Source organism: Rissa tridactyla, chromosome 5 (genome assembly GCF_028500815.1).
Source record: "Rissa tridactyla isolate bRisTri1 chromosome 5, bRisTri1.patW.cur.20221130, whole genome shotgun sequence".
NCBI lineage: Eukaryota > Metazoa > Chordata > Aves > Charadriiformes > Laridae > Rissa > Rissa tridactyla.
In genome coordinates this window covers 52,571,885-52,593,197 of record NC_071470.1, presented here as the reverse complement: position 1 = coordinate 52,593,197, position 21,313 = coordinate 52,571,885, and the positions used below count along the sequence as shown (strand labels likewise).

Here is a 21,313-nt window from a genome sequence, read left to right as displayed (position 1 = left end):
GAATATTTTTCCAAATCAGCCATGTGTAAATTTTAGCATGCTGATTTTAGATTTCTTTAGAGGTATTTTTGCTTGCACTCCATCTTATTATAACATGCCATTCTGCCACAAGTAAGACTTTCACAAGACCCCTAACAACAACAGACAGTGGTGTTGTACCCCCAAACTGCCACACACGCACTAGATTTGGGCTTATCAGAAACGTGAATGCTTCATCCTGTTTTTCAGTCATCAACACGAGTTTCCTATCTATGCCAACCTCGACTTTCATGGCGAATGATAATGAAAAAGACCTTTAGGCAAAGCAATAAAGAGCAATGTAAAAGCTCATTAGAAGCCCAATTCATAAAATTACAAGCTGTAGTGTGCAGTATGCACAAGTAAAACTGAAAACCAAGCTCAAGCATACCAAACGAGATTATAAACTAGCTGTTGTTTTTCTGTCTGGGAAAAGCAATTCTTTAACGAGCTTGGAAACACAGCTAAATATTTTCTTTCATAAATTCAAGAAAAAGCCATACCACTTTTGAGATTTCTGCTGGGCAGCTTTTCTCCTCTCTCTTTTCCTCTTTTAAATTTTAAATACTGCATAGGAACCATTTGCTCTGTGAGGTTCCCATAGTTAGGACCAAACCCTTCTCAGAGGAATTTTGGCACCTTATTAATTAGTTGGTTATGAGAAGGAGCTGTACTCTTTCAGTGACTCCTATTTTGCCATCAGTAAAGTGTGATCCCATAATAAATTTCCATCAAGCAAACTATTTCTGGTAATTCCCCCTAATTAACACCAGACTGCTAATAATAAATTAGGCCCTATGTGTTTCTGATATAACCAAGATCTTGTCTGAGCACAAGATATTAACCAATGTCCCGAGAAAGTAAAACTTGAACCTAAATTAAGCCTTTGCTGGTAAAAGGATTTATATGCAATTTTGTGAGAAACCCTTTGAAGATCTCATACGGGGCATTTTGACCAGCAAACATTTTGAGTGACACAGAGATTTGTTCTGTGCTGAGCAGTGAAAGTGGATTTATTGTGAAAACACACCATTGAGTTTTAAACCTATAAATCTTACACTGGATTACAGTGTCTTAATGAATGAATGACAGATCTCTTTTTTTTGTCGGTGCATTTTAATGTTACATGACGTTGTGATTGATAGAAACCAAACCTTTGCCATTAAAACGTCAAATGCAGACTTGATGCCTTTAAAAGTTTGGCTTCTGGAGTTTAATATACTGTTTGCAAATAGACTTGTGTTTGTCTCATTCATAGCCTAAACACTGAAGGGGAGGCAAGTTTTCTGTAAAGTTGCCTCTAAATTTTATAGAGCTGTGTGCAGTGTTTTCCTTTGCTTGTGTCAATAAAGGCAGAAAACAACAGCGCATTTGCCTAGTTAAGAGACACTCAGCTAAGGAGAGTCTTACCAGGCTGGTATTATCATGAAGTAATTGGCCATGTTATAGTAGACGGTGAAGTATCCTGCGGTGAAAGTGGAGACTGCTGCGTGCCAAGGCTAAGTACAGTATCATATAATGCTTGCCAGAGCAGGCAGTGTTTCCTTCAACAGTCTCAACTTAGGAAAAATATTAAACACTTCTAAACAAGCATTGCAAAGTATTCCAGATGGGCGGTAGAATGAAGTAAAGATAGCAAATAGATAGTAATTGGTCAATATTGAGTTTTACATTGTTACATACGCTACAGTGTTCAACACCATATTTCCATCTTTCATTCCATCTTGAGAAAAGATGAAAGAATCAGAGACTCACCAAGGTTGGAAGGTCCCTTTGGAGTAAGGGACCTTGTCTAGTCCAAGGGCTGTGTCTAGTTGAGTTTTGAGTATCTCCAAGGACAGAGACTGCAATCCCTCTGGGCAACCTGTGCCAGCATTTGACCATCCGTACAGTTGTCCTGTCACTATGTACCACTGAGACGAATTTGGCTCTGTCTTCTTTACTCCCCACCTCCAGGTATCTGTACACGTGGATGAGATGCCCCTGAACCCTCTCTCCTCCAGGCTGAACAGTACAGCTCTCCCAGCCTCTCCTTGTATGACAAGTATTCCAAGCCCTTAATCAAATTCCTAGCTCTTCACTCCAGTAAGTCCATGTCTCTCTTGTACTGACAAGACCAGAACTGCGCCCCGCATTCCAGATGTGCCTCACCAAGGCTGAGCAGAGATGGATGACCTCTTGCAATGTGCTGGCAATACTCCACCTAACAGACCCCAGAAGGCTGGTGGTCTTCCTTGTCACAAAGGGAAATCACTGTCTCATGGTCAACTTGGTGTCCACCAGGACCCCCGGGTCCTTTTCTGTCAGGCTCCATTCTACCACAAAGAACTGAAGAACAAGCAAATCAAATGATATCTATTCACATGTACAATCATGACTTTCTTTTACTGACTGTGATTCAGAAAAAGAAAACATCCAACAACCACAAAACAACTGAGGACAGATAGAGAGCTTGGGGTTTTGTGCTGGGTTTGTTTGTTTTGGGTTTTGATTATAATCAAATTTGCAAATGTGAACAGACAAAATGTGATGCCAAAGACTATTAAACCCAAGCAAGGAAATCACCAGGACTTAACAGCTGGTTGTTTAGCATAAAACAATCTAAAAAAAGGAAATTCAAACAAGTAATCCGTGAATTGATGAAGTTCCCCTTCTCACTCTTGTTTGCAAAGCCACTCATATGGCTAGATGATGCAAGGAGCTCCATGAAGAAACAGGTACGCAACTGAACAGACCAACACACTCAACCACAACTTTTGCTTTTAAGTTTATTGCATTGTTATATTAAGCATTTATATTTACACTTAATTCTGAATTATCTAGTTACAATATGCTGAAACTGTCATCATGATTCAATTACTCACTTAGAAAGACCTTCTACCTTCAGAGTTAAACGCGATTCTCTTACAGGCACTTTTGGAAGAAAAATAATTACTGACTGAAAATGCATGCAAAAAACTACAGTAGTTAGGCTACTAACATGTCTCTCCTGACTTTCTAATATTCCCTCAAAACATGAATGCTATACATGTGTTGTATGAAAAATAGCTGGGAATCTCATGAAATCCCCAAATGAAGATGGCAACAGTGCTGATTTTTGCTATGTCAAGTCTGCAGTCAAATATACATATGTATATGTGCATATATATGTATATCTCAATGTACACACATATGTGTGCATGTATAGAGAAGTACATGTAAACACATATACATACACACACTCACACCCCAAAAGATTCTAGAGGTAAATATGCAGGCTTGCAAATAAAACAAAATACAAAGATACCGGTATGAAATACTCCTAAACAGAAAAAGTTAATAAATATTCAGTGAGATATATGCCATTATTATAAAGTGCTCTACTAAAATCTCACTTATTAAAATAATGATAAAAATTTAGTTGATTTATATAATTTGGTAGAGCCATTAAATATTCATTATGTATCAGTGACTCTATGCTTCCTTTTAAATTTTAAACAAATAGATAAAAGCAGAAATTAAAAGCCAAAGCAGCTAAATGAAGCAGTACTATTAGAGCCTTCCAGGCTTTTGTCCTCAAATTCGTTACCAACTGCAAAATTTCAAACCCTAGAGCATACGGATTAAGAAATAGAATTCCAATTAAAATTACAAAACTAAAAAAATTCAATTTGACTTTAAGGACACTGACAAACTGAAAGGTTTCCATCCTACTTTAAAATAGCAAGGTTTAAATTGCAGAAATTACCAAATGCCTTATCCTGTGCTTTTCCATCCTCTTTCCTCACACATGTGCAATATAGCTCCACTGAAACCTAGTCTCTAGGTCTCAATTCTCCACATTCCACCTAATTTCAAAAGCAACCTGGCTCATATCTTGCCATATCTTCTCCAGTCTGCTTCTACCCTTATGATTTTCATCCAGACTCACAAAAGAGTACATTTACAAGAGCGTAAACATTTTAAGCAGCTTTCTTCCGTACCACCAGAAGTTAAAAAAGAAACATGGTAGTATTGAAGAAAAACAACTTCCGGAAATAAAGTGAAACAGCCCAACAATGTGAACCTGTCTCGTTGAATTGATAAGAAAGCCACATATCTTTTCATATTTCAGTACAGAAATTTCAGTATGGAAATTTCTTTCCCTCTCTTTTGTTGAAGTTCCTTGTTACAATTGCTTTACTCAACCATGGCAATCTTTTTGTGATTTTTTCCCCATGGTTTTATGGATAAACCTGTCCTTTTTATCAGTAAAAAAACCTCAAAAAGCCAAACCACAACAAAACCAGTTAATGGTTACTTGTACTGTCTACTGGAAAGAGAACTAAAGACTAACAATTCAGCTCTGACATCCCAGTTGAATTAAATAGCACGTAAATTCAGTTTCCTTCAGGAATCCGATCTGGCCCCGAGAGGGCCCCCTTCTCTGTTGTGCAACTCTGCTGGAGCGAAGTTCACCCCGTGCAGAGGGACACCACCTCTTCCCTATCTGCCCACAATTGCTCCGTACCACTTAAGCCCTAATTTGAAGTTAAGTGGGACTTAGCTGGTGCACAGATCTTGCGCTGACTCTCTGTATGGAGGCGAAATTCATTTCAAGCCACAGAATTGGCTACGTCTCCTGGCTTGCAGTAAATGCATAATGACAGCATTGTCTCTCCGCTCCCTTGCAAGAACTGAGAGATACTGAGCTGCCTAACTCAATATTATATTATTCAACAATATATTCCTTACATCTGGAAGAAAAGAGAGAAATAAACCTACACTAATAAAAATCATGACAGCTGAGCAAGAAAATAAATTTTCGGTACGCTACCTGGCACACCACCAATATACATATTCATGGGCTACGTGGTAAAGAATGTACTGAGAGAAAAACAATGTCCTCAGCTGCACTTCAGCAGTTTCCCTCATTCAACACCAGAGTCTCACATTTTGGATATAAAACACTGCTACCTGCAGATTCAGTGCAGTTTCCCCTTTCAAAGGCACTTAAAACTATCTAAAAACCTGAACTGCAAACATAAGAGTAAAACCTCCCCCTCCCTTATTTTTTAAGATCTGATCTGACATTTCCATCCTGTCAAACACACCTTCACTAGCAGGTTTTTGGCTACTGGTCTGATAGTACATGAGTTAAGGAAGAGTATCCTATTCACGTTTTCTTTTAAGTGGCATCTTCTAAACTATTCTTGTTCACCAACACAGCCACCGCTCCACTTAACGGCTTTGTAAAAGTCTCTATCCTTTGCAGACTCAACAGAGATTTAACTGCAAAGGCACAAGTAGGTGTAATTGTGCAGGAGGGCTCATGTATACGAGTATCAGATGAAAATAGCAGATTTTGAACTATACATTCCATGAAATCTTATCTTTGCTTTGAGTTCCTTTTAATGGAATTTAGCCGCAATACTTCTAGACACACTTTAAAAAACATCAGCGTAATAAAGTGATCTGGATCACTGAAGCCAATCTCCTTTTATTTGTTAAATAGCAGCAAAACCAAGACTTCTGATATCAGTTATTTGTCTTTATAGAAGTTTCACCTCTCATACTGAAGCAGATACAAATGTGGCCATAAAATCATGAACCCAATACAACAATGTGCCAAGTACAGAGGTAAAGGCACTCTAATCGTTCGGCTTTGGTGCAATTCCCATTTCCTATCTTTTTATGAAGGAAAACCTTAACCAATAAACACTCCAAAAATTAGCGTACAACCCTCCCCCCAAGTTTCCACATTTCTCTATTGTTTTTAGAAAAAACATATATAAATAATTTTAAGCAATTATTGAACACGGACATTTTAACTTTTCTTTCTGCTCAGTACATTTGTTACACAAGGTGAGCTCCAAGCATCAGATGTTGATAGAGTGAGCGTGTTTCTTGCACAGTGGCTTGTCCTTCTTGGAGAAGAAAGTCTGACCCTCCAAACTGTCACTACATACCTGAAATGGGATAAAAAAGAAAACATCACCCAATTCAGATGGACAAATTACACCATAGGTTAATCAGAATGCCAGATCATGGCACTGAACTATGCACAAATATATTCAAAGAATAAAAATTACCACCTTTTTCTCAGGGACAGTCTTTTAGATGTAACACTTATGGTTGATGTAAGCATACCCTTCCTTTAAGTCAACAGGTTCTTAACTGGGAGCAGAGTTAAGTTCAACATTTTAAAAACTACCCCATCATGAGGATTGGAACTTTTTTTTTGGTCATAAAGTATTGGCTGGTGACAGTTCATCTACAACATCTTTATGTCAAAAGCACTCCTGCTTCTTTAGAAACACAGCCGGTTCCTGTATGGCCTTCAACTCTTGCTCCGAGGAAGTAAACGTCAAGGGTTAAATGCTCGGACACATGGCTGCAATCCAGGCCAACTTCTCTGGACTGGTGCCAAAGGCTCACAATAGCAACGCACCTTCCAAATTAACTGGGAAAGTGCTTTTTGTTTGGGCTTGGAGAACTAAAAGAGGTTTTAGCTGTTAACTCTGCTATCAGTCAGGTTAGCACAAGCACTGCTGCCATGGGTTTGTTTAAAATCTAGGCTAGCTTTACTTACTGAGCATACAAAGCAAGTGTCATGCCAAGTGTGGCCCAGGGCTTCAAGAAACCTGTCTCCAGCTTCAATGGGGAATTCACAGCCATGGCACATAGTACCGAAGAGGGCATAGTAATCTGCAAACAAACAGAAACAGATTTTAAAGATGAAGCATTTGCAGAAAAGTGAGACTGACCCTTTGAAACCTTTGTGCTTTTCTTTCAATGGCAGTGGGTTTGCACTAGTTAAATTTTATAATACTAGGTACGCTGAATAAAAAGCTCCTAGATCGAAAGACCAGGATGCCCTCCTTTCCTCGCTAATTCAGTTCTCATCCCCTTCCTTATCCTTTCAAGTGAGCAATGCCTCCACCTTCCTGGTGTTTCATTTCCTTGAGATCAATAGTGATCTTGGGGGGAAAATGCACTCCTTGCAGAGCACCCACCTGGGCTCCACAAGCTCCTTACCTTCTCTCTGGCTCTGCCCTGAAAGCATACCCTGGCTGTTCACATGACAGACCTCCTCAGCAAGTAACTAACCTAACTCCTTGCTTACATTCTGCCACAATATTTGCCCCAGACTGCACTACATAAAATCATGCAATCATTAAGCTTGTGTCCTAAACAGAGCCCAGCAATTTGGATCAAGTCAGAAAGTCAGAATAGTTTTCTAGTCACTGGAGTTTATTACATGGCTCTTCCAAAAAAAAAAAAAAAAAAAAAAAAAAAAAAGGCAAAACAACCCTATACACCACATGAAAAAAACCCAAAACAAAACCCAACAAAGAACAAAAAACCAAAAACAAACCAGAGGCTTTAGCCAGTATATCTATCGCATTTAACAAAAACTATCAGTAAGGTGTTAGGATGGTTATTAGTGACTGCTGTCACTGAAGGGTATTTGCACCATTCATTTTTAGGCGCTGGATTGAGTTGGTGCCTCTGAAGGCTCCCCTGGAGTCGGCAGAGAAAAGCTCCTCCAGCAGTCTCAGAGAGCAGGGACCAAAACTGAGGGCACCGAACCGTTCACATTCCCCACTGACTGCAGAGCTTGAGAAAGAGAGCAGGGCAGACTACCAGAATAAAATACATGTATAAAGTTGGGTGGGAGGCACTGACACCCACCCCCAGCCCCACAGTCTCAGTGTGTGACACTTGCTTCTCTGTGCACTGAGGGGGCTACAAGTCACCACAGCCCCCCGCTGCCCACCTGCACAGACCTCTATTTCACCTCAAGTTATCTGGTCTTTTTCACTTTTTTCAACTCTCAGACACCCCATTCTGAGAAGGAAATATGTTTTTCCTGCACAGAAGGCAACAGCATGAGTGCTATAACAGGAGAGAATTTGGGATCAACATGCTGACATGCCAAATACATAATGTCATGCAACATCACATCTTCGTAAGATGAACTACAGAGTGACAACCATAATGAAGCTTTGGACTGCATTCTTAATACTAACACTCTGGCTCTGACAGGGAAATTAGATGTCAGGGGTTGTTTTCAAGCAGCCTTATAGGGAGTGGCAAGCGGGGTACAAGGAGATTTTTTTCTCTACTAGATTATACAGATCTGCTGAAGCTCTAGTGCTTGCTGCAGCAGAGCCAACAGAGGCTTATCACATGTGTCAAGCAGAAGGGAACAGTCCTGTTTCAGCTTAGTAAGACAGAGTTTTGTATGATGACCTCAAAAAGCATCATCATAGGAGGCATCTCAGCAGGACGGGGAACAGGAGTGCTCCAAAAAAGCAAAGCCGTTGATGGCTGCTAGTGGCAAGAAACAGCTTCACTGATCGCCTTCATTAATCCATGCTACTGCCACGAATTTGCAAGTGTTTAAGCAGAAGAAAGACAATAAAAATATCAAATGGTAGAACAACTCTGTGCAAAACCCCTGAAGGACATGGTCTCATGACCACACTGTTTCAGCTCTTTGCATTCATGTTTCTACATAATCTTTTACTGATATTTTCTTGGTGCCAGTGGTTAAAGCTTTTGAAAATTGGCCTGTGGTTTGTGTTGATAGGTTTATTGGGTTTTCTTCTGAAGAAAGGGCAATAGATAAGGCAGAGTGAAGGGCATCAGCTTTCTTTTGCTTTTGCATGCTTGAATCGTGATACCACAGGAGCCTTCCAAGGCAGACTTCTCATAGTCATGTATCAATGCTTACTGCACACAAGATTTTAAAAACTAGGTTACTAACTCTGCACTTCAAAAAGTTCAAAGTTGTAGATATTTGCATTTTTATTTTAATTTTCGCATCGCCATCCCAAACCAGAACATTTTGCAGATTAAACCCCCTTAATACTAATAGCTGATGCTGTTATAATTTCAAATACGGATTTAAAATTAGAACCCTCCTTTGCACAAGGAAGAAGGAAAGTTGGCAATGACATTTACTCCTTATTTCTTTAAAATTAGTCATAGACTCTTAACTCCAGCTGGACTGAAAGTCTTTGAAGAACGAATATATCTCAAATTAACATCTAGTGAGCAAGCTAGAGCCATTACAACGTATCACTGCCAGTAACACCTCACAGAATGTGTCTACATTAACTTGTGCTAGCAACTTTCTATCTCAGAAATAAACTTCGTGAGAATTATAACATTTTTGACATTTTATCCCAGTGTTTCTTGCTCACAGTACAGAAAAGCAGGCATTTGTGCACTGGAGTTGTAACAGTAGCACAAATCAACGCACCGCACGACATACGGGTCACCTGGTGGCAGGAACAAGAATTCAACAGTAGCAGAACAAACTCAGTCACGAGCTTTCCACCCAAAGTGGAGTTATCGATTCCTCCAGTACTATTTTTGAATCATCAAATGGTTCCAAGATTAGGGGCTTCAGACTGCTTCAGGATGAAATTTCACCGTGCTGTCACACTGGAGGATGCTGCTCGTATATCCATTTCCTCTGCTGCTCCACAAATTCAATAGGAGCAACACGTTACCCTACTTGTGTCACTGAGTTAGCAATAACTTACTGCGTCCTTTTGTGTCTGCCAACTGCTCATTAAAGCCACTCTGACAGAGAAATTTTGGATAAATTTTGCCTGCTTTCCTCATCCTTTCAGTACCTAGTACTCTCCACGGCACCTGCTGCGAACAACTGCAGGATCAACCCAGAAGGAAATATTAGCTCCAAACAGGTCACTAGGATTTCATGCTAAATCTCTTCCTTGTCAATCCACTTCCGCCTCAGTTAAATTACAATGGTCCTTATAGTAGAAGGAAAAACACAAAAAAGGTCCAACTTATGGTTCTAACATGGATGTAAACAGCATGCAGTGTGAAAACAGACAAATTTGACACAATTGTGTTTCTTTTCCATCTTGTGGCATTGCTTTCCAAATACTATCTATTTCTATCCTAGCCCAGAAGGCTACATGGAAAGTTTTAAGAAAACTAGGAAACCAACCTAAATAAAATCTGTTCATATTAATAAAAACAGATACGATTAGCTGGAACTGCTAAACACCAAACCAAAATCCCTCTGAACTTCTAAACTGCATCTTGCATGTAATATTGCTCATCAGGCTTTCAAGTGCTCTAATAGTATCGCTCTGGTTTTCCTCTAACAGCCTGTTTTTTTATCCCAAGCTTATGTTCAACAGATGTTATCCCTGATCCTGCAAAAAACTTCCTGGGCAGACTGCTTACTCTTGTAAGTGCCTCCCAGCTGTGAATAAGGCTATTCAGAGTAAAACACATTACTCCACTGGCATTTGCTTGTTTAGTAAATAAGCAGATTTACATGAACTCCAGATTATTTTAAAGCCAACCTGAAAGTTACCCTAAAATTAACACTCTGCTGTATCACTGATACCTGCAGTTGAGGGCTTAACAAGAACAACATGTAAAACCAGTGACAAGAAGCCTGCTCCTGCTGAAGACGATGAAAAAATCCTCACTAACCTCTCCTGCTGCAAACTCACAAGTGTCTCCAGCATTTGTTGCTGCTTTGAATTGAAATACCACAGTTACCTGAGTTTGTTGGGACACTTCTTCTGAAGTGAAGCTTGGGAAAAAGGAACTATTATTTTTTCCAATCTTATTAAGCTCTGCTTCCCTGCAGAGCTGCAGTAAACTTTGGTTGTGTTGCTTCTTACCCGTCTCACAGTAGGGATCGCCGTCTTCTAAGTGGAAGACATTATTGCGGATGGGGTTATGACAGGCCACACACACAAAGCAGGAAACATGCCAAGTTTGTTTCAAAGCATTTATTACTTCCTGTGGGGATTAGAAAAAGTGTTATTAACACATTATTTTGATGTGATGACTAGATTGTGGTGACCATGCCTCCACACTTGATTCATTTGAAGAATACTTTGTTTCCTACTGCTACTTTGAAAATGGGTTGTGCGTGCAGTCTCTGCTGATGTTAAACTTAACGAGGTGCTTTATTTATGATACATCTCCTCATATGTCATACGCAACCTTCCATATTTTGTAAGGTTCAACATAGAGTTGGACAGATTTAACAACTCATTTATTCACCTTTTCCATTTTAATTAGGATCTCACCCATAACGGCCCCCTGAAATAAGAAAAGCAGCATCTCCAAGTCTGTGAATAGCTAATCAGAAGACACCACATAGAAAATTATGAGTGTTCTGTGTTGTTTTGGAAGATGCTATAATGCCAAATATGACTTGAGAGTGGTGCTGCCAGAGCCCTGAGTGACCCCAGTTACACAAAAGCCCAGACACATTGCTGTCTGCAGTAAAGCGGCGGACGATCAGCTGGCAGGCTCAAACTAGCAATAGTAGTGCCAAGTAGGATAATGCATCTTTCTATCTAGATTACCATTGGGAATGTATTTCAGTACTTCACATCTAGCCAACCAGCATGTTCCCCAGCACTCAGCTTAGTTAAGGAGGATTATTTGTTTTTCTCTCCCCTGCCCCCCTCTAATTTTGTAAAAAGATGCAAATTAAAAGCATTTTGCTCAAGAAAATATAGTAATCACAACAGCTACAGAAAAGCATCAGGAAAACAGGAGCTGAACTTGGAAGAGCCAAAGAGACTACAGCAACTTTTTTCAAAGAGACTAAAAAGGCTCAACATTAGAAGAGCCAAAATCATATTCTATATGTGACGGAAGCTAAAAAGGCATGTTTGGAGGAATGCAGCCTGGGCCAGATAAAAGGGAATTTCATTACAAAGAAGCACTGAACCCTGTGATTATTGTTCCCACTCAAAAACAGGCCACTTGCTGGTCACTTACCCCTAGTATCTTCCTTTGGCACTTTGAACACTCAGGGGCGAAGAACTTCTCATAGCAAACCTCGCAATACAGGGCCCCTTTCTCTTCCACAAATCCAATGTAAGCCATGGAGGTTTTGCAATGAGCACAATTAAACTCCTCTGGATGCCACGACTTCCCCAAAGCCACCAAGAAGGGTCCTCTGGTTAGAAAGAAGAGATTTTGTCAACAAATGCCCCTGGGTTGGCTCCCGCAAAAGCTGTTAATAAGCTTAACCTGCAACTCTGTGCCCTTATTACATTGTTCACAAAGTTATACTGCTGCTCCATCCCCCTTTCATTCTACAGGCTCTAAGAAATCATCAAGTGTTGACTAGATCTATTCCCATTGAACTGCCCCCCAGAAACACCTGACCACAGTAAATACTAATTGTCTTTGCTTCACTGCGTTTCAGAAATCTTATTTTAGAACTATGTTAAATACAGTGCTGAAGTGGCTGCTAGAGAGAAAAAGAAAAAGGATGTTCCCTATGTTCCCAACTATTTCCATCTATTGGAAAGGGATATTTGACTCAGTGACACGGTCAGCTCTCTTTCAGCATGCATTTATATATTGAGGCCACAAATGTTGAAGTAGACTTGACTCCATTAAAAGCCAATAAAACCAGTTTCTTGTCAGACAAAATTCAATCACTGTCCTTATCCAACAAGTTTGTCACAGGATAACTCATCCCGGTTATTGGGGTATTTTATTGTTGGTATGTTTGGGTTTTTTTCCCCCCTACAGAAGTTAGTAAAAATTGAACATTTTCTCCAAATGCAGAGCCTCCTCTACTATTTGCAAACACGAAATAATGATGCTTTTATAGCATTTGTCTGGCTAATGCAAGAAGGTTAATACACAAGATGAAACTGTTCATTTCTCAGTCAACAAAAATTCTCAGTTTGTAACTCATAAGTCCCAGGTATATGCCATTGTATCTGTATTCATCTGAAAACATATTCAGCGTGCTAATTTCTTTAATGAACTTATTTACTTTGATGAGATGCATCCTAGGTCCCACCAACACTCAACCTTCCAGAATTTAGGTTTCAGGTGAACTTTGTGTTTCAAGTTCATCTCCCTCACCAGATTTCCCATTTTTGCAATACCAATAGAGATGTCATTCTTCAGTAATGCATCACTTTTTTCTGATCTACTACTTCACTGCAAAAAAAAGTGTAAGGTACTAATATCATAATGCTGTTGCTAAACATTTTTTTAAAAAGCAATTAAGCTACAAGAACATTTTTGTGTGAGATAAGATTCTCACATGAACAAAGTAACAGCAATAGAGAAAAAGAAAAAAAAACTTAAAATTTGTTTCCAGGGTTATACTGACTGTGCAGGCAGAGGACTGAGGGCAACTATGTATTATATGTTTATAATGTATATGCATATGCTATGTATTTTCAACAGGATGAGAAGTCAAAATTAAGGGGCTCAAACAGGTTTAGGACAATTCACACACCTTCTGAGACGATGAACATATTTATCTCCAACAGTTTCTTCTATTTGCCTCTGATTATCGAAAAGAAAGCACTGAAAAAGGCTCCTGGAGAGTAGCTTGTAGCCCTTTAAGGAGGGAGTCGGGGTCGAGCGCAGCTCTCTGGCCCCCGTTCCCAGCGGATGCCTGAGCAGTACAAACACTGACCTAACCCGATACCCTCCCACCGCCCTACAAGCACCTTTTTACATCAATGCCCTTTCAGTTATGTACTGATCAAACAATACAAGCCCTTATGTACAACAAAGTGCTCTCAGTGCGCCGTGTCAGCGCAGGCTAATTTAACAGATTCATTAACACGCGGCTGACACCAAAGAGGCTCTCCCGGCTCCAGGTAGGATTGAGTTTCTGGCCATCTGCACCGAAACGATAGGCTTGGCTAGCTCTGCAATGGAAAGCAAGAACGCCAGCGACGGGAGGGGAAGGAATTTTTACAACATCTGCTGCATTTAGCTCTCCAGAGTTTACAGCTCTGACATGTTGAGGTTAGCCATTCAGGACAGCGCGCAGGAACACAGACGGATGGGGAACAGCCCAAGAGTGCATCTACGGAGTTTCTTTCCCAAAGTCCCCAGACAGCTGTGGCCGTGCCCTGCACAATGTCTCCAAGGTGTTCCATTAGCGGGCTGGCTCCCTGCACACACGTGTCCAGAAGAACGCTTTCTAAATACAATTTTACTTTTAATCAGGCTGTAGTTTAAACATGTCAAGCTGATGCTGCAGCTTAATGACACCAACGACTTAAAAGCTGCCCCAAAGCATGTGGAAGAAAGAAAAAAAAAATAAACACTTGCCACGTAAAATACACTAAAACATGATATTCAGAATTTGGAGGTGTTCCTGGCCTCTGCATATTTTTGTGAACAAAGTGATAGCTTCCAGTAATGAAAGGTATTTATTTGCTGTATTCATTGGAAAAGTTTAAAGCCCCTATTTGAGTAAGGAGGCCGCATGCCCAAACTCACGCAACCCAATGGGAAGAAGTTAGGGCATGAAACACCAGGAAGATGCCTGCAGATGGCTTCATCCTTCCTTCCCCATTTAAAACCAAAAAACAATAAAAAAATCCCACGTGCCTCTGTCAATTAGAACATACTTTTAAATGTGGTGTTAAAAAAACATGTTCCTTCCATCCAAAGATAAGGGATGATCCAACTGGCAACAGTTGGCTACGGATGCACCTCTATCCCAAGCTACTTTGACATTGCTGAACAAATTTCTGGCATCACCACCTAGACCACGTGAACCAAACTCACAGAGGGAGGCAAACAGTAGTTTTTTTGTTTTTTTTTAAGGGATTCTGATGTATTTACAACAGTATTTACAGAATCTTATGCCTCAAAGGATCATCAGGCACATAAATTTGGTAGCCACATAAAATGTCTGGGTTCTGCATGTAGCAATGATACGGGGCAGACTGGAAGGAGAAGCAAGTAATGTATAGGGAATATAATCGCAATTTCACTATCTTTACACTTGCAACTAAACATTACTTCCTCTGTATGGTCACGTGTGAGTATACCGATAATCTAGCTTCTCATGTGGCTTTTATTATTGATAGCAAGCCAGAACTGAGGTAGAGAGATCAAAAGAATTTCTACATCTGCTAAATAGGCCAATCACTTTACAGTTAACCATACAGCAGTCTACATTCTGCTTCTTTTTCTCCTCACTTGAAAATGCCACAACATGTAAATTCTGCATGGGAGATGCTGAAGGTAAGCACCATCGGTACTTTTTCCCTTTTGCATTTAAAAACAATTGAGCTTGTATGAAAAGGTGACAAAGACAAATCATCATTCACAAGCAGACACGCGAAAGAGTATGTTCTCAATGGAGATCCAGGGAAAACACATTTGGACTTCAAAGGAAGAGCCAACTCTAAACTGCAGCACTCAGTAAGACTACCTGGGAACCAGAAGTGTTTGTCGGGAAATGTCAGAAATTTGTCAGACTATCACAGCAAGTAGATCATGGGAAATTTAGTTTGCCTCCAGCTTTGATTCTTTTAGACACAGAAAGAAAAGTTTCCTTAATGATGCTTTGGAAAAAACTGGAATCTTCAGACAATCACCATATGAATAAAGACATATTAAAAAGTTATAAGATGTCTCTAAGAAATGGTTTTGGCTCAACCAGCCATTGTTATTCTATGCCTGAGTGTAAAGTAACCAACCCCATAAAGCATTTTGGCTTTAAAACAGACGTACAATACAATGTCACTTGATCCTCCTCCTACCTTTTCATAGGTAATGCTATCACTAAGGGCATGAACTGTAATTATGCTAAAACTTTAATTCAAAACGCCATTGCAATCTTTCAAATCCACTGTATGTTGTGAACACAAGGCATATTTGGCATTGATTAATGCATGGCAACTCATCCTCAAATGAAACAATGCTTGCTTTTAATAATTGAGGTGGCATTTAACATATGAAGAAATATAAGGATTTAAACACCACGAGCAAATGACAAAGAAGTTAGACATGGGTATCAGTTACTAGTCACGAAGAAGCGTCACTGACAATAGGTGACAATGGCTTAAGTACTGTGAAATAGGGCGCTGGAGTTTCTCCTCATGCATCCACTAAGGAGCAAAGATTGCTCCACGGACAACACACTCCCCTACTTACAGGGCTGCAGCTCATCTCCTTTTTAACGGTGATCAAAGTGGGAAAGCAGGAAATAGCAGCAAATGATTTAAGGGACAAGAGGAGAGGTTGGCTGCTCAGGAGTGATCTGTGGACTGTGCTGCAAGATCCCACATCGTGGAGCACCTGTGAACCCTGCTAAATCACAGGTGCTGTAAAAGGCACTGAAGTTTCTCACATTCTCTTAGAACTGTTTAGGTTAGAAAAGACCTTTGAGATCATCAAGTCCAACCATTAACCTAGCACTGCCAAGCCCACCACTAAACCATGTCCATAAGCACCACGTCTACATGTCTTTTAAGAGTCTCCATGGACAGCCTGTTCCAATGCTTTATAACCCTTTCAGTGAAGAGTTTTTTCCTAATACCCAATCTAAACCTCCTGTTGCCCAGATTGAGGCCATTCCCCTCTTGTTCTACCACTTGTTACTTGGGAGAAGTGATCGACCCCCACCTTGCTACAACCTCCTTTCAGGTGGTTATAGAGAGCGATAAGGTCTCCCCTCAGCCTCCTTTTCTCCAGGCCAAACAACCCCAGTTCCCTCAGCCGCCCCTCATAAGACTTGCGCTCTAGACCCTTCATCAGCTTCACTGATCTTCTTTGGACATGCTCCAGCACCTCAATGTCTTTCTTGTAGTGAGGGTCCCAAAAGTGAACACAGTATTCAAGGTGGGGCCTCCCCAGAGCTGAGATCAGGGGGATGATAACTTCCCTAGTCCTGCTGGCCACACTATTTCTGATACAAGACAGGATGCTGTTGGCCTTCTTGGCCACCTGGACACACCGCCAGATCATATTCAGCCAGCTGTTAATCTCCAGATCCTTTTCCACCAGGCAGCTTTCCAGCCACTCTTCCCCAAGCCTGTAGCATTGCATGGGGGTGTTGTGACCCAAGTGCAGGACCCGGCACTTGGCCTTGTTGAACGTCATACCATTCGCCTTGGCCCATCTGGACCCATGTCCAGATCCCTCTGTAAGGCCTTTCTACCCTCAGGCAGATCAACACTCCCACCCAACTTGATGTCATCTGCAAACTTACTGATTAATCCCCTCATCCAGATCATTGATATAGATATCAGAATTAAACAGAATACCGATCCCTGGAGAACGCTACTTATGACCGGTTGCCAACTGGATTCGACTCCATTCACCACAACTCCTTGGGACCAGCCCCCCAGCCAGTTTTTTACCCAGCGAAGAGTATACCCAGCAAACTGATACAAACCTAATGACTTGATTACAGTGCGCACACATAGGAGTACGCTTTCCCGCGGGAATATGCTCTGCCCTCTGAACCAATGTGTCTTGCTCATTTAACTGAGGTGGTGTTGCAAATTTTTCACTCGGGGCAGTTGTTCCAGGTGGTTTAACACTGTTTGATGTCCATCCACTGGCAGGAGCTGGGGAAAGAGTGCCAAGAAGCATTTACAAAATCACATTAGAAGAACATCCTTCAGTAGCAAGTAAATTATCTTGAAATACAAGCAACCAGCAACATTTTTCTAACATCTTTGTCTAGTGTATACCTGCCTACTTAAAGGAACAAATTAAAAAGCACTTCTTTTCCCCTCCTCCCCCACCAAGTAAGTCCACCTACTTTATGAAATGTCTGTGAAATAACACAGAATGGTTTTGGCAAACTTGTAGAAGTAGTGGACAAATTTCAACACACTAAAGAAGTTAGGCAAAAGAATATACAACCTGTGAAGGCATTATTTTGCTTCAGATACAAAAGCTGAAGCCAAGAATATCAGTGTATGAACAGAGACAGGAGAACATGACATGCCTACCCAAAACATTTTACAGTGACTGCAATAGATCATATGTCATTACTAACAGATTAAACAAGAGTACACATTCAATACAACATGTCCAGGAACTTAAAAATACAGTACTGTATAAGGAAAACATATTTTTAAATTTAATATAAACACTAGTCTAGATCACTAGATACTGCCAATCTGAAGCACTCCAAAGGCCACATTCACATCCTCTTTATAAAAGTTAAGACACAAAAAAACCCCTGACGTTTTCATAAATGTATACATTCACAAACTTCCATCTGGGCTCAGGTTTTTAGAGTCGCAGAATAGACATAAGCGTTTACGGAGTACGAAAAATGCATTTGCAAAAATGAAAGGCACAGATGATACTGTTGCCAAGGGTAATAAAGAAACAAACAGTCCTTTGCTTTTTTCTCCTCTATTGATATATGTACCTTGGTAACGTACAAGCTAGAGCAACATGAGTTTATGGGAGCAGTTATTCCTGTCAAGTGGAGAATTCTTTTTCTTTTTCAAGTACACTAAAAAACCACCACATTTCCATAGACTTCAGTTTGTAACCACAGGCAAGAGAAACTGTGAGCGTTTACTTGGTGTCCTGGCTTTAGTGCAGCCTTACTAAACCTTGTAAATCAAAATACAAAATTAAGATCCGAGTGGAAGCTCAGAGGGAAACAATCAAGCAATGACAGAGACATCAGACAGCGCAGGATGATGCTTCTGTTGCAATGATGCAGCTCTCCAACACAAGCTCAGGGCACCGGTACACGGCTTTGCAAAAAAACTAGTTGGTGGAGATAACTCCACCATGTTAATCTTTGTGCTAATCTTCCTCTCCCACCTTTCATATCATCTTCCAAGGAAAGGATGAAAAAAAATGTTATCGCTATCTCCCTTAATGTAATGCTGATCAGCCTCCTCCCTACAGAAAAGTTGCAAATAGGTTTCAGGTAAAATATTCCATTCCCTGCTCAAATGGAAGTGGCACACTAATTTACAGAGAAGATAAATTTAAGTGACACTAAATGCACATAAAAGTCAACAGAAATGGCAATCCTCTACTATTAACAGAAGTCAGATAGCCACACACCACACAATTTAATCAAACCGATCCAGTGAACTTCAATTAACATCTTCCCCCCTCTCCCCCCTGCCTAGTCACACATATTTGTTAGCTAAGGCAATGCAGCTGGAAGAGAAATCCTTTTTAACACCAATATTTTTGTACTATAATTATGCTTGGTATTAATCCATCGATATGGGCTCAATACCTACTTTTGCTTACTCTTTCTCTGTATGAAGAAGCAATATAATCATACACCTTTTTTTGTCTAACTGGCTCGTTCATCAAATTTTCTCGAATCAGGTCATTTCAAGACTGACATATTTTTTGATCCTTTTCAGTATCTGAATTAGCAAAAATTATACAAGTTCTTCAGTGGGTTTTGTTGTGTTTTGGTTTTACATATAAGACTATTGTTTATATTTAATGTATAATTAATTAATTTGCAGTATCTTTAAAAATAACATCTTGATTCTAGAAACATTCAGCACTGCTGAGTAGAAAATATTTAGGAATAAAAGCACTTGATCTTGAACAAGTCACTGTGCTACTGTAGTTCATTTTAGATTATAAATGCCTGCTAAACTGAAAACGTAGGAACAGATAAAAATGGAAAAGGTGGCACAAAGCCTTTGAAGACATGAACAAAAGTGGTTTTGATTAATAGCACTTTCCTCCTCTGTCATCACACATGGCCTTCTAATTTTCAGGTCCCATTTCATGAGAATACAAAAATACACACTAAAACCAAATCTGTTTGAAGACTGCTTTTGCCATAAATCAAACTGCAGCGCAGCTTCTAGTATATTGCTAATTTCTGTTTATCTGCTAAATCCCAAAGCCCATTCAGACACACCAGCTAGCTCTTGTTTGCACTGTGTAGTTAAAAAAAGTCCTTCTGCTTGCTTAAAGGGGAAAAAAAAAAAAAGTACAAACACCACAATTATTCCCTTTTCTTTGGTCTCATTACAGCTTTCATTCATGCTGTTTTTATGAATGATGCTTTTCTGAACACTACTCAACTTTAAAGTTACTACTGGCCAGGAGGAGGATTTGTCTATATAAACTTTCTCTCAGAGTTGTTAGACAAATCAGTCATTTCTGAGTTATTCAAAGCACTAAAAAAGGAGAGAAGGAGATAGCCCATGAGTTTGGAAAATAACTTTGGTCTATTTAATGATCCTCTTTTAAGCGAAACATACTATAAACCACAAAAATTTGTACTCTGTTAAAACAAGAGCTGTGGCCTAAGCAAAAACAAGCTGAGCATTTAGCGTTGAGGACCAGCAAAGACAGATGGACTACTTCATTGGAAGCGGTGAAGTCAAGTTCAACGCCCAGACCTCCAGCAGAGGCAGGACTCCCATGGGATCACAGCCACAATGCAAACAGAGTAAGCCCTAACAAATAAGTCCTAAGCCTTCAGATACTTCTATATTTGCCAGAATATTTTTGGATACTGGACAAAAACTAAGTTCTAAAAGGCTTTTCAACTGTCATTTGTAAATTTATGTCACTATTTGGTCTACTATGACGGGAACAATATCTAATTGATGACCGCAGATGCCATCGGCAGCTGAGAACTAAGACAGAAGAGGTTGCCTTCTGCTCAAAAATCCTTGAAAAGCAAGACCTTAAAGCATTTTATTAAATGCTCTCTTCTTCCATCTCTCGAGATCAGTGTAAAGCCAGGAAGCTCCCTGTCCACGCTCACAATTTGCCCCCACAGCATTCTCTGAAGGGGTATTTTTCTCTTGGCTGGTATTGATTTTAAGACCTTGTTGGTCTTGCACAGTATTATTCCCCTCTATTCCTGTTCTGAAGTGGGCTCAAGTTTATTTCAGTTCAGATTTTTCATCCTAAAGAAGTCAGTCTGCTTCTATTGCCTTTAGATTTTACAGCCCTATTAAACAAAATACACCAGTAAAGTACAGTAATAGCTATTTCACCACATTTATTATACTGGTTTCTTTGCAAACTTTCTACAGTCGTTCTGCTAGATCTTTTTTCACCATAGATCATTCCCCCTCTCTCACTGCTTCATTTGCCTTATTCTTATCTTCCTCATTCTCATCTGAACACCAGCCAGAGGACAGCTTTTATTGCCCACTTTTGTCTTTCCGTAGGCCACAATCATGCCTTTAACACTCCAGTAATTTTAGCAAATGTTCATTACTTCCAGTGCAAAAAAAACCCAAACCAAAACAAAACAAACAAGACTGTTAGTTCCCTACCTAAAATCTATATGAATTTTCAGTATTTTTTTCCAACAGTAGTCCACCACTTGTAGCTACAGAATTCAAATATTAGGTATGTTTTCTTGTTTAGAATGAACTTTTTATGTTTCACAATTATCCCTTCTACCTAAACAGCAAGTTTAACACCCCTGTACTGGACAAGATGTTTTTTCTGCAAGCAGAGAGGAAAAGGACACTCTCAGAGTTCCCACATTCTCCTCCTGCACTTTCTCTTCCCTATTGCCTTGGAAACCTTTCAGATTGTAACACAACCACAT

General features: G+C 40.0%; 1 protein-coding gene across 8 annotated transcripts in view; it reads right to left on the bottom strand.

Moving 5' to 3' along the window:
- Positions 1–2,772: 2,772 nt before the first annotated feature.
- PDLIM5 (PDZ and LIM domain 5) overlaps positions 2,773–21,313 on the bottom strand; it is a 128,613-nt gene continuing 110,072 nt past the window's right edge. For all 8 annotated transcript variants that reach the window (XM_054201924.1, XM_054201925.1, XM_054201923.1 and 5 more), the window contains 5 exons: positions 17,177–17,351; positions 11,776–11,956; positions 10,659–10,779; positions 6,569–6,684; positions 2,773–5,945 (listed from right to left, as the gene is read on the bottom strand). In XM_054201924.1, coding sequence (XP_054057899.1) covers positions 5,856–5,945; positions 6,569–6,684; positions 10,659–10,779; positions 11,776–11,956; positions 17,177–17,351 — 683 coding nt within the window. In that variant the 3' untranslated portion in view covers positions 2,773–5,855. The remainder of the gene's footprint in view (positions 5,946–6,568; positions 6,685–10,658; positions 10,780–11,775; positions 11,957–17,176; positions 17,352–21,313) is intronic.